Genomic DNA, 12,412 nt, shown 5'->3' on the forward strand with positions numbered 1-12,412 from the left:
CTTTTAAAGACTTTTGGTCGTGGTGCGTAAAATGAGACTGGTGCGTAAATGTCTTCCCGGTAGATGATATCCACATTTTTAAACCCTGAAAAGTTGAATGGAAAACCAGCTGTGAACTAGTAACAGAGGCAAAACGTCTACCCTTGGCACGGATGCTGTTGGATGTCACCCCGAGTCCTGCTTTTTGTCTCTCTGATCTCATTTGAGTTATGGCTTACTCTCAGCTGGGATACTCCTACTCCACCACACCGCAGGTACAGTTACTGCTATTAACAAAATATACTACGACACTGTCAAATAAGGCACTTGATTCCATCACAAAATGTGACAAAGTCAGTTTATCAGCAATATTTGTTTTCTGCGCATGTTCTACTTTTTTTCGAGAAATAACTGGAATCAGAACACCCAACTTCTTTTTTACTTTTATGGGAAAAACATTACAATAAAACAGTAAACATACAACATAAAACGCAACTCGAAGAACTAAATAACTTGTTACATTTTGAGCGGTTTTCGTGTGAGGGACATAGCTTTTAATAACTTTATCACTGATAATGTAATTGGACAAATTAGCTTAATTATTTATTTTTTTGCCAAAGTTTCTGATGACCTCCAGCTCTCTGGCCGGTTGTTTGGAGCCGGGGACGCCTCCGTCACACCCGGTGCTGCGCTCCCCGGGCCACCAGCTCACCTCCACCACCGGCATTGGAGTCTACAGCGGAACTTATCCAAAGAGCCAAGGTTACTACAACACCTGCGGCAGCGACGCCACCGCTCTCTATCCCAGAGTGAGTTTCACTTTGCACTTAGTTCTTTATTAGTATCACTTTGCCTTTATCTAAAAATGCTTGATGTTCATCGTCTCTAATTTTGGGAGACACGTGAGGAAAGAAGGGCTGAAAAAGTGACCTTGTAGTTTGTTTAAGAATGCAGATTTTTTTAGACTGATTTGTAAATATTATACTTACATGTGATGGAGAAAAAAAGTCAAAATAAAGAAAGGTAATTTCAGGCTGAAGTCAATCAATCATTTGTATCAGAGTCCATGCTGTGAAAACGTTTTGTAATGTTTTATGGATTCTGATCAGTTATTATTACATATTTTCAGGGGCCACTAGATCACAAAGACGGAGCTGCATCTGTGGGGACCTCTCAGACTCCTGCCTACTATCCCTATGACTATACATTTGGACAATATCCATATGACAGATACGGGTAAGTCAAAGTCCGCATATTGGCCCAGTTCTTTTATTCTTAAATTAAACCACATTTTGTCAATTCAAAACTGTAATATCTTCACTCAGAACTGCAGACTCAATAATGAAAAATACTTCTAGTGTCTGAAGCTCGTTTGCAGTGACCTCATATTCCTTTATGTCTTGGCATCATTGCAAGTATTACACTAGTGCAAGGTTGTAATTGTGCTTCATGGTATGGTCCCCCTCATGCTATCATTAATATATGATTCAAAGTCAGTTGTTATCCATAAATGAGGGAGGCCTTTCACGATAGCAAAAGCAATTCACTTATTTTAGGTATGACATAGCTAAATATGATTTGGATTGTCACCATTTGGCTCAGGTATTCCTGCTCTGACGGCGCTTCACGTCGTAAAAATGCCACCCGAGAGACCACCAGCACCCTGAAGGCTTGGCTGCAGGAACACCAGAAGAACCCCTACCCCACAAAAGGAGAGAAGATAATGCTTGCCATCATCACCAGGATGACCCTCACACAGGTAGCTTTTATTAAAATGTTGAGTTTAAGTGCATTCCAGAGTTTAGTTTCCTAATATTCTTGTTTACCCTCAATCCATTTCTGGTAGCGTTAAATGATTTGTCCTTCTTTGTGTTTGCTTCACTTATTTCACACTCTCTCTTACTTTTGCCCTTTCCCTCTCGGTCTTCTCTTCACTAATGTCCTATACGTATGATTTGATATTCCCCTCTGACCTGCATTCCCTCCCTCCCTCAGGTGTCTACATGGTTTGCTAATGCACGCAGGAGGCTAAAGAAGGAGAACAAGGTGACGTGGTCACCGCGGGCTTGCAAAAGCTCTGACGATCGGGGCTGTGATGATGACAGTGACGAAGCTGAGAAGCCCCTTAAAAACAACAAAGACCTTCCCGGTAAGCGGTGCCTCAATCATTTAGCACATTGAGCTGGTTTCAGGATTTGCCCGAATTTAGTTAGCATGCACAGACTTGGTGTTATCTGTGTGATTCGTTCTTGCAGATCAACAGTGTGCAGACCTGCAGAGTGACCTCGAGGACTTCGACCTGCTGGATTCAGACGGTTCTGACTGTGAACCGAAGCAACGGTTTCTACCTGTGGACAGTGACGCAAACACAGCCCTCCCACATGGGCATCTCACGCACAACCCAGACCCGCTGCACGGAAAAGAGAGATTGTCTCCGGACTGCCCCAAACTCACACCGGTCAAACAGCAAAACAACGCCTTCTATCCTAATCCAGACCCGCGAAGTACAGACACCAAGCCCAAAATTTGGTCCATCGCTCACACTGCTGCGTCTTTGGACAGCAGCTTGCAGCCAGAATACCCTCCCTGCATGCTGTCGTCGAAGGGGTCCCCCTCCCCTGGGTATCCATCAAATATGGCGCTGACCAAGGCAGACAGGGAACAGGAGTCACCGGTCGCCACGCTCAGAGAATGGGTGGATGGAGTTTTCCATGGTCCCCCTTTCCAACAGCTCAAACCAGTTGAGGTGTGGAAAGGCTTAACTGATGTGGTAATAGACAGCAGAACACCCAGACAGCCCTTTGAACTTGTTAGGTCTACGTCATCTTTGTAGTCCAACCGACACCTCGTCAACGGAATATAAAAAGACTGCTGGACTTGAAACAAAAAGTCTATATTTTGTTGTTGTGAGTTGACCGATTGGCTGTTCGCTAAGCGCTAACCCCCCCCCCCCCCCCCCTCCCTTACTGTTACTACGTCTGTCAAGCTTTTCATTCTCCATTCTCGCGCAGCACGTATGCAGTTTACGCTGATAACAGTGGCACTGAAAAATGTTTGTAATTGTTTTTGTAATTATAAAATGTAAACAGTGGATCCCAGATTCCAGACAGCAGTAGACAAAAAACAATTCTAGCCAAAAACCATTGAGTTTGCCGTCTGAAATGACTGTTGGCGGCAGATTTTGTTAGCTCTATCAAGCTCCCAAACGTTACCTGTGATTATATTAGGAAATCTGACTCCGGTTGACTTTCTAATGTGTCCCACTGTATCTTAAATATGCCCTTGTTGGCGGCATACGCTATATTGTGCTAAAAGACATTGTAGAACACATGCATCTGTAAAAATGTAACGTTATCTCAGGTAACATTGGCTGAGGTTGCTGGAGTGAAAACTCTAAATCCATTAGAAAGTTGCTAACGTTAGCCAAAATGGATGGATGTGCTAGTCGTATAACGAAACACTGTAACTCAATGAATAATGATGTTAACGTGAGTTAATGATGTGCTCCTTGGTCTCGGAAGTAATGCTCGGTTACTGCAGGTAGTAAAGCCAGACATTTTAATGATTGCATCTTAATTTAGAGCAGACAAACATTGTTTTAATCTAAACTAAGGCCCAATGTACATGTGGAGAAATCCAAAGTTTGACAGACCTGGTGTGCCAAGTTGCAGTTGCTAAGCTATGATTGGACAATTGTCATTCGGGGTAGGGGTTTTGCGAACGGTCAATTAACAATGTGATCGTATTCTGGCATTTTGACAGGCCCGTACTCTCTCTCAACTGGGCCCCATCAATGGTCCGATGTCTTCGAGCAAACAAGTGTCACCACACACGTTCCTGCAGCAAGGTTGTACGGCTCACACATGAAAAAAAATATATACGATATTGTACACTTGCACTATAGCCTGCACATGCACTGAGTCACAAAAATAAAAGGTGTATTCTGTAGAATGGCAATGTTCTCTGAGTTTGCCCTTGGTTGGAACCACTAGTGGTATCAAGTTTAGAAAATCCTGTTCTGGAATAGTGGAATATACCGCCGCAGCGTTGGATATGTCTATGTGTGCGTGTGTGTGTGTGTGTGAGAGTGTTTGTGTGCTTGTGTGTGTGTTTTGAGGGAGTGAAAGGGGGGAAGTGGGTGGTATTCAGCCGTGACTAATGGAAACACACAGAGGAGGGTGCTGTTAAATTGTTAAATCGATGCCACTTCCACCTCGGCTCCAGATATAGCCGCAATCAGCGATGCGTCCCTTTTCATTAGGCGGCTTTTGACTTTGTCAACCTGGGACTGTAAGAAAATCCACCACGCGCAAAATGCTTCATAAAACCTCTTAAGTAATTTTAAGTAAGTGTCACATCTTTATCCACTTGGGTGAGTATTTCATATAACCAATAATAAGAAACGTCATCGTAATAAACAGAGGAATAAGGCTGGCGTCACGAGGCCTAAACGTTTTTTAAAAAATGGATTTCCATCAACTTCAATTATTAAAGAAAAGTTCACAAATTGAGCACTGAAAAACATTTTACACAACACGTTCTAAAACAAAGCAAAACAAGAAAGAGTGAGAAGTTTTTTTTTTTTTTTTTTTTCTTCCCCCACCTTTCTCCTCCTGTTTTCGATTTAGGAACAAGTGATAAAGTATTTATCAGAACAGAGGAGGGATCTTCCTGGGCTTTGTATGGAATTAACCATTTCAGATTAAATTATTCAGGATGAATTCAACCGAGAATTTCATTCTGTTTCTGCTTCATAAATAAGTAAGATTTAGGATGATAAATGATGACATCTGACTTCTCTTTCCTGTAAAGTTTTCTTTCTTCCACTCGCTGTCCGACAGGATCTCATTGTGGTCGGCTGCAAATATATTTTCCATGTTTTTGCTCAGAATTTTTTCCCCTGAGTTTAATGTACTAGAAATTATACGATTGCTTTTGCTTTTTAGAAAATCTTGAGGTAGATTTGACTTCAGAGGAGGAGGTGGTGTCATGAAGGATGTAGAGTGGCAGTCAGATAAGAGGTGGAGGGCGACCCAGTGCTGAGTGGGGTTAAGAGACATAAGGTTATGCTTGTTCTCACCTCTAGCTGGTTGAGACATGACTTGTCTCTTGGGTGCAGAGCATTGGGAAAACTGCAAAAGTGCACATACACGAATATACTGCAATTTACTGTAGAGCTTAAATCTTTTGATTCAAAAAGTTTTTTTAAAAGTTCCACATTTTTGTTTTCTGTGTTGACTGAGAATTATTTGGAAATCGTTTTGTTTTTTCAAAATAATGGCCTTTATTTCAAGAGAATTCCTCATGTAATCAAGTGAGCACTTCACTCTGTTTCAGTTTCAGCTAAAATAGTTTGTTTATATTTCCATTTTAAAGCTGCGCATGCTTAACAATTCACTTTTTAAACTTCTAGAACAGATTTCTGGCCCCTCCGAGGCAGCTGAGACAAGCTGCGACCACAACGCTGACATACTTTGATACTATGATATGATAAACTAGCAGTTTCCTATGTACACATCCAGGAGACAGAGCCACGTTTTTTTGGGTACTTGGCAAATTTAAGTATATAAAATATGAATAATCACTCTCCTTTAAGTTCTGTTTTTGGTCGCAACTCACCGGCTCTTCAGCTGCTAAATGCTCCTCCGTGTTCACCAGTCGCTAACTCGCTGGTGTGAACTTTAAAATTTGTGACGATGTTTGAAAAGTATAATTATGAAGCATAAATACTGTCAAAACTTAAGAATATGACGGATTCCTTCGGCATTAAAATGTTTCCCTTTCACACATCCCCCCCCCTTACTCCACCAGCCGTCACCTATCTCCTCTTCTTCCTCGTTTCCTTCCCTATCCCCACATCTCATTTCCCATCCCCCCACCCCCCCCCTCCCTTGTCTCCTCTCCCTCCCTCCACTCGTCTCACCTCACGTCTGTCTGCTCCCGACACACAAGCGAGCCACTCAACAGCCAGTCTGACACGAAGGCCTGCTCCCTGGGCCATATAATGTGATTAAGCCTCGATGCTGCTGTACGGGTCGGGGGACGTTAGAGCCACTGTTTACTTGTCTGGCTCATACCACCGGCAGTTATTTGGCCTTCAGCGTCTTATGAGAGAATTGACACAGGGGTGATAGACAAAAGGCTTTTTTTTCCCCACTCAGAAAAGTAATGTTTGTCTTCCATTAATTGTTCATACTATTCATTCTATACTCTGTGGGACTTTTTCTGATTCACCTCTTCTTCTAAGATGGAATGTCTGCACAGGAAGTATTGACAACTTCAAATTACTCCTCTCTGCACCCACCGTCTGACACCTATTTCCTTTCAACACTGTCTGTGCCTCTGTCGCACACACACACACACCGTGGCATGCATATACACACAGTTCTAAGTCTCTTGCGTCTTGTCACACACACTTTGGTTTCCCGGGGCTATCAAAGTGGTGAGTGCAAACTCTCTCCTCCAAAATCTGTCACATGTCGCCAGAGGTGTCTCGCTCCCTGCGGTAACCCTCGGAGCCCCTGGCACAAGTACAAGTCATTATTTCCATGCTAAAGGTCAGAAGCTCTGTCACCTGACTCTAAAGTGGAGCTGAGTGGAGTCGCCCCGAGACAATGACCAAAGGTCAGTTTTCTGTACAGTCGGTTTAGATTTGAGGAGGACGGGCTGCTCCCAGATCTGCCCATGAGCCCCTTTTGGTCGCAGTGGCTTTGAGACACGGAGGTTCAGATAATTGGCTGCAGGGAGCTCCATAATGAGCCTGTGGGTCTGTATTATGACACATCTTCAAGGAGAAATATTTTAATAGGGCAATTACAGAGACGAGAAGGATGTTTTGCGCAGAGTGAGTGATTGTTGTGGAGGGGCGCTGTGTTAAGGAATTCAATGGCATTTAACTCCATTATCTATTGTGGCTCAGCAGTGAGGAGATTCTCAATATGATTACACTCTTATTTCAGCTTATCTTTGTCTGAGTGGTCTGACCCAACAGTGCAGGTCACATTATGTGTAAGAGTTGTATTTGCAATTATTATCCAATATTATGCTGAAAGAAAGTGGATAACTGGATGTAGCCATAAACCCCCTGTGGTGATTTGACAGTTTAAGGTTGAACCCATGAATGAGTCCGTGCGCAAATTGGCAGAATTTCAACTTCATAATCCGGAGTTATTTGACATTTCTGATGTTAAAGAATATTCTATTATGCCGGCTGATGCGTTTAAGAGCAGTGAATAATTAAACAGTGCGGTTAAATCCAGCACAAAAACACAGCGCTGTTTAATTCAGCGCAATTCATATGCTCAGTTTCATCTGAAGATTTCGCCCCGGGCAATGCCTCCAACTCCGCCAACCGCCGCCTCTGAACCATTCAGACTTACCAACCGCAAGACCAACCAGTCAGCTCTCTGACACTGACCCGGATCGCCTGCCTCATTTTAACAATGCACCTCTCTCCCTTCAATCATCCAAAGTGGTCTGACTATAGATGAGGTTAACTACAGCATAAGCCTCACTTCCAGGAGTCACCAGGGCCAATTATATCAGCCTGACTACTCTTCCCAACCTGAGCTCTACGGTGTGGAAAATGCAGTTCCACTGGCTGCATCACTGGGGACAGAACAGGCTAGTGCTGTCTGGAGCCTGAGCCAAGCGCGGGCCAATTTGGCATGCAGAGGTCTATGGAGAATAAGCCCGATGAAATATATATATGATCTTCTTCAAACATGTATTGTTCCGCGCTACTGTGTCTTATCAGGCTGGCTCCCTCCTGATGTCCTCCAGGCTTGGCAGAGCGAGACTCTACATCGCAGATTGTGTGGGACCGATGCACAAGGAATGCTAAGGTTCTCTCAGAGCTCCTTTACAGTAAACAGTAGAGATGAGTCTTTCCTGCTTATTGATAAAGGCAAGTTCAAAGCAATGCAATCAGATGTATCCGCTACAAGAAGTAGGAAAGAAAATAAAAAATCCTGCTCATGCAGATAACAGCGGAGCAGATTTTTAAGGTGCGCTGCAAATTTCATCAGCTCTTATTATAGTTCAACGATAATATAGCTGTGCTGCACGCAAACCTTTTACCAACCTTTTGGTTGGTTGACAATTGATAATGTCGTAAACTTGGCTTTTATGTCTCGCTACACAACAGTCTCTGTTTTTGTAGGACCAGACCAAACACCTCAGCAGGACACTGCTGACCTCTGCCTGTCACAGAGGGAACTGCATCCAGCAATTCAAACTGAACAACTAACCCAGTGTCCCAGTTACACTACTGCACAACCAGTCCCATAGAAATGAGGACTGGAGAAACATTTGAGACAATCTCTTGATTGTGGATGCATCGTGCACATACAGTGCTATGTAGCCACAGATGTGTTGAAACAGTGACTTCAACAGGCTTCGTTAAGAAGAATGCACTCTCAGAGAGACTGACGGACAACATATAATTTATTAACCAATATGGCAATTTATACAGAGAAGCAAAGAGAGAGGAAATAGTTTAGTGATGATGCTTCTGCTTGAACTGTAATCCACAATAGCCGCATGTGCCCACTTTTGTGGCTTTATCCTGGAAAAAAAGAGAGACACCAATGACAGTTAGTATTTATGATTTAGGACGTTTGCAAAATGTGCTGTTATGGTGATTATAGGGATACTCAAACTACAGAAAATATCATGTGAAAATATTATAGATTGTCTTGTTTCCTTAATCTATCTGAGAGTAAGACTGTATCTCTGCAATCTGACCCTAACCCGTTTCCTCTGACTCAGATGACTGGATCTCATGTATCCCAATTAAATAAATACAAGTGAATCATAGGAACATGTGACACATGAACCACATGAACACTGGAATGTGATTCACAGGACTAACCGAAGTATTGGCTGCTGCTAAACAAATGACAAATAGTCACCATGACTCAGAATAACCGATGAAAGCTGGACAAAATGGACCACCTCAAAGTATGTCATCACATTAGTAGGTGCAGACTCTTACCAGGTTGATGTAGACTTTGGGGTGACCCAGGGCTCCTCCACCTCCATCACAGGACACCACATTGGCCCCAATTTCAGTCACTGGCTCCTCAGCCACCAATTTGATGGCAAAGTTCTTATTCACCTTGACACAAACAACGTGATTTCTGTCATTGTCGGCTGACTAAAACTAACTTCATATGGGGATCAGGTAGGCCACACAAGACACAGTGAGAGTGTTGTGGTGTATGCACAATTGTTTTGCATGTTTTGATTGTGATGGCTAAGTGGTTTTTTTTATGTATTCTGAATTAGTTTGCATTGAATATTTGTGGTAATACGTTCTAGTTTGAGCATAAATTGATTTGTGAATAAGATGTCCACGATTGACAATATTTAAGATGCACACAACACCAACCAGTGAGGCACATAAGCAGTGTCGTTTCATATTTGTAACTTTACCTCCAACAACAAACCTAGATTTGCTCAGAATTAACTAAGCTATTTACATTTCAATTAGCTGCTGTCTGGGCTTTATTGAGCTTGTTTGTTAGTTACTTCTTACCTCTTTCTGTCTGCCAACGAATCTGGCTCTCCTAGGATCACTTTCATCAAACACCTGAGAGGGAAAACGCCAACGTTAACGTTACAAATTAACATTTTGAGGCCCAAATCCAAATGTACGTAAGGTTAATGGTCCGAGCAGCTACATTGACGTAAGCCAGGCTAAGCTAACGTTAGGGCATCCGCTAACAGCAATACGACAGAATGACTTTTAAGCTCACCTGGCCGGTGTGAGTGATGGCCTCACCGGTGCTGGATACTTCTACGCTGTAGCGATAAACAGGTACGGCGGTCAGCCTCAAAGGTGAAGCAAGCACCTTAGCATTTCTAGTGAAGGACAAGACTCTACACACCGAGGACGCCATGTTTACAACAGCCTCTTTTCCCAAGATGCCTTGCAGAGGACACTTGTATTGGACTTTGAATTTCCTAGGTTTTGTCTGTCAGGTTCAAAGCACTACGTATTCCGATAAGCTTTCCTGTGAAATCATTGTTCTTCGGTATGTGTTGTAAAATACAACATGTAAAACTTCGGCTACTTTGGATTTTGGCTCTGCTAAGGATGAGGAATGCGATATTTGGCCAAAGCCAGTGCGACAAAAAAACTTCCTGACAGGCGTTACTGAGGGTACTAAAAACATACAGCATAATCTCAAACCGGAAGCAGTTTTATCCTCACAAGCAAGAACAGACAAGAACAGTAACACGGTCGCATTGAGGCGATTAAAACTAAACATTCAGGGACGTATCCCCTGTTTTTAATCTTTTAGGGATTCCTGAAAGGTTTGTTTGTGTTCTCTGATTCTGTATATATATGTAGACTTATATATGGGCCATTTTTTATGTCTAGCTTTGGCGCTAGCAGGTCAACTGACATGCTCGTCTCCTTGGGCATGTTGCATAGCTAACGCTGTCCTGCAGTGGTGAATTATATATTTGATGCCTGTAGACACAAATAATAATTTGAACTAGCTGAGCTTTGAGCTGAAGTCTTTAAATGTATTGTTTTGTCAGAAACCCAAATATATTTAGTTTAATAGAATACAAAATACAAGAAATTGCAGGACATCTCCATATTTTAGGGGCTAAAAACTGTATTTTTCTATTTACTGTTTACTTTTACGATTAAGTCGCATCACAACCTGACAATCAAACCCAAGACAAAAAAGTTCTATATCACAAAATTATAATTTGCATATGAATTTCCTCTCTTTGTCTCCCTCTGCAGCCTTTGGCACCATGGCATCCCTCCTCTTGAAGCACCTGGCTGCCCTGACTCGTCAAGTGGCCCAGATGAGCAGGTTAAACGTGACCTCCTCCCCAGCAGCGAGCGCCTACAGATGTCTCTGCACCCTCACCACAGCTCCCCGCACGCTACTCCTGTCACCAACCAGAGTCGGCTCCATCCAGCCCCCCTTGTCTGGCTCCTCTGCTCGGCGTGGACCATCTCTGTTGGGACAGTGTCAGCATCTTCCCTGCATCCAGCCCTCTGCGGGGATGAAAACCAAGTCTGCCCTGAAGAGGCGCTGCAAAGACTGTTTCATTGTCCGACGGAGGGGCCGTTTGTTTGTGTTCTGCAAGACAAATCCCAGACACAAGCAGAGACAGGGCTGAAATTACAAAGGAGTATTGAGTATTGGAAACTGAAAAGAACTGTGATTTAAAAATAAAGTGTTTGGTTGAAGAATGTCCATAGCTTTTTCACGCCTCCTCCTGTTTCCCTCGTTAACAGCCCAAAATACATAACATTTCTCACAGTGAAGAAACTGATTTGTTGCATTCTCAAAACCATCATACATACATACTTCTACACAATTTGAACATATCTATACGTTTAATTAAGTTAAGCTTCCAAACTTATCGTGGTATCTCGGTTATCTAAAATCACTAGAGTATTTTGGGGGGAGGGGTGGGACAAATCAATTAACTTGGATTAAACATTTTGTCACACAGATATCGTCCTATTTTCTGTAAGATTCCTTTCCGTCGTCTGTCCACATGAGGGCGCTAAAGTCTCTGCTGCATGAACACAGGATCCATCCTGCCATGGAAGACACTTCATCACGTTGACTCCCCTTTTCTAACCACTGTTACCTTTTGTAAGTAAGAGTGTCTTTACAATATTGACTCACAAAGAGATTCTTGTGTCGGACATGGCGTACACAGTTTTGAGTTTGCGTCAGAAACTAGCTGTTTATACCAATATCTATATCCACCTTTCCTGTCATTGTATTATTACTGAAATACACAACAGTATCGACAGGTTGTAATATTCACACTGTGCAGGCATGGAAAACTAACTGGGTTGAAGGTTGTTTGGCAACAAACACTGAGGCTACTGAGTGACAGCGCTTAGTTGTTCTACAGGTTAATGTTTACTGATGGACGAGCAAGGAACAACAAACTCCTGTTTGCGTGAACTCATGTTACTGGATGAGTGTTTGTATAGTCAATTTCCAGATAGCTCCGCAGGATGGAATTGAGCCAACATATCAGTGGCATTTCACTGAAGCACATGGTCATGGACAAACAAAAGCTTCCTGTGTGGCTCCAGAGAGTTTACCCTGCATGCAGCAGGACTAGTGAAATACTTTAATGAAGTGTGTCAATAGAGATGATGAACCAGTTAGCACCACAGTACGATGAAGGTCGGCCATCTGGCAGCTTTGAGAAACAACAAAGTCTGTTTAAATGCAGTTGCTGTTATCTAAAAATAAAAGACATTGATGGGCGGATCAAATACAGAAGGAAACGCGACTTCAAATGCATGATGAATCTCACTGAAGGCGAATCATCTCAAACACACATTCCACAGACAGTCAGAGTTATCCTCATATTCTTTTTTATCAGTGTGTGTGTTTCTGTGTGTCTGTGTTTTGTCACTGAGTGACTTAAA

General features: G+C 42.7%; 3 protein-coding genes across 3 annotated transcripts; 2 read left to right on the forward strand and 1 right to left on the reverse strand.

Annotated features, from left to right (window-relative positions):
- The first annotated feature begins 209 nt into the window (after positions 1–209).
- On the forward strand, positions 210–2,812 carry irx4b (iroquois homeobox 4b). The gene is made up of 6 exons (XM_076112706.1): positions 210–254; positions 600–788; positions 1,109–1,215; positions 1,582–1,738; positions 1,975–2,128; positions 2,235–2,812. Exons 1-6 carry the CDS (start codon positions 210–212, stop codon positions 2,810–2,812), a joined length of 1,230 nt encoding a protein of 409 aa, XP_075968821.1.
- A 5,594-nt stretch (positions 2,813–8,406) lies between these two features.
- On the reverse strand, positions 8,407–9,919 carry ndufs6 (NADH:ubiquinone oxidoreductase subunit S6). The gene is made up of 4 exons (XM_076075309.1): positions 9,738–9,919; positions 9,518–9,571; positions 8,975–9,097; positions 8,407–8,545 (listed from the first exon to the last, which is right to left on the reverse strand). The coding sequence occupies exons 1-4, from the start codon at positions 9,879–9,881 to the stop codon at positions 8,477–8,479; spliced, it is 390 nt and encodes a 129-aa protein (XP_075931424.1). The 5' UTR covers positions 9,882–9,919; the 3' UTR covers positions 8,407–8,476.
- An 836-nt stretch (positions 9,920–10,755) lies between these two features.
- mrpl36 (mitochondrial ribosomal protein L36) lies at positions 10,756–11,130 on the forward strand. Its single transcript, XM_076112707.1, has one exon. It carries the CDS (start codon positions 10,756–10,758, stop codon positions 11,128–11,130), a length of 375 nt encoding a protein of 124 aa, XP_075968822.1.
- Positions 11,131–12,412: the final 1,282 nt, after the last annotated feature.

Source organism: Anarhichas minor, unplaced genomic scaffold (assembly GCF_050575085.1).
Source record: "Anarhichas minor isolate MPS153535 unplaced genomic scaffold, ASM5057508v1 ptg000051l, whole genome shotgun sequence".
Classification (NCBI taxonomy): Eukaryota; Metazoa; Chordata; class Actinopteri; order Perciformes; family Anarhichadidae; genus Anarhichas; species Anarhichas minor.

Excerpts from the sequence above, each read along its gene's own strand:
- irx4b (XM_076112706.1), top strand. The coding sequence starts at position 210 with ATGGCTTACTCTCAGCTGGGATACTCCTACTCCACCACACCGCAG. Across the intron at positions 1,739-1,974 it reads CCAGGATGACCCTCACACAG|GTGTCTACATGGTTTGCTAA; the intron begins GTAGCTTTTATT and ends TCCCTCCCTCAG. Across the intron at positions 2,129-2,234 it reads AAACAACAAAGACCTTCCCG|ATCAACAGTGTGCAGACCTG; the intron begins GTAAGCGGTGCC and ends TCGTTCTTGCAG.
- ndufs6 (XM_076075309.1), bottom strand. The coding sequence starts at position 9,881 with ATGGCGTCCTCGGTGTGTAGAGTCTTGTCCTTCACTAGAAATGCTAAG. Across the intron at positions 9,572-9,737 it reads CCATCACTCACACCGGCCAG|GTGTTTGATGAAAGTGATCC; the intron begins GTGAGCTTAAAA and ends TTTCCCTCTCAG. Across the intron at positions 8,546-8,974 it reads CCAAAGTCTACATCAACCTG|GATAAAGCCACAAAAGTGGG; the intron begins GTAAGAGTCTGC and ends CTTTTTTTCCAG.
- mrpl36 (XM_076112707.1), top strand. The coding sequence starts at position 10,756 with ATGGCATCCCTCCTCTTGAAGCACCTGGCTGCCCTGACTCGTCAAGTG.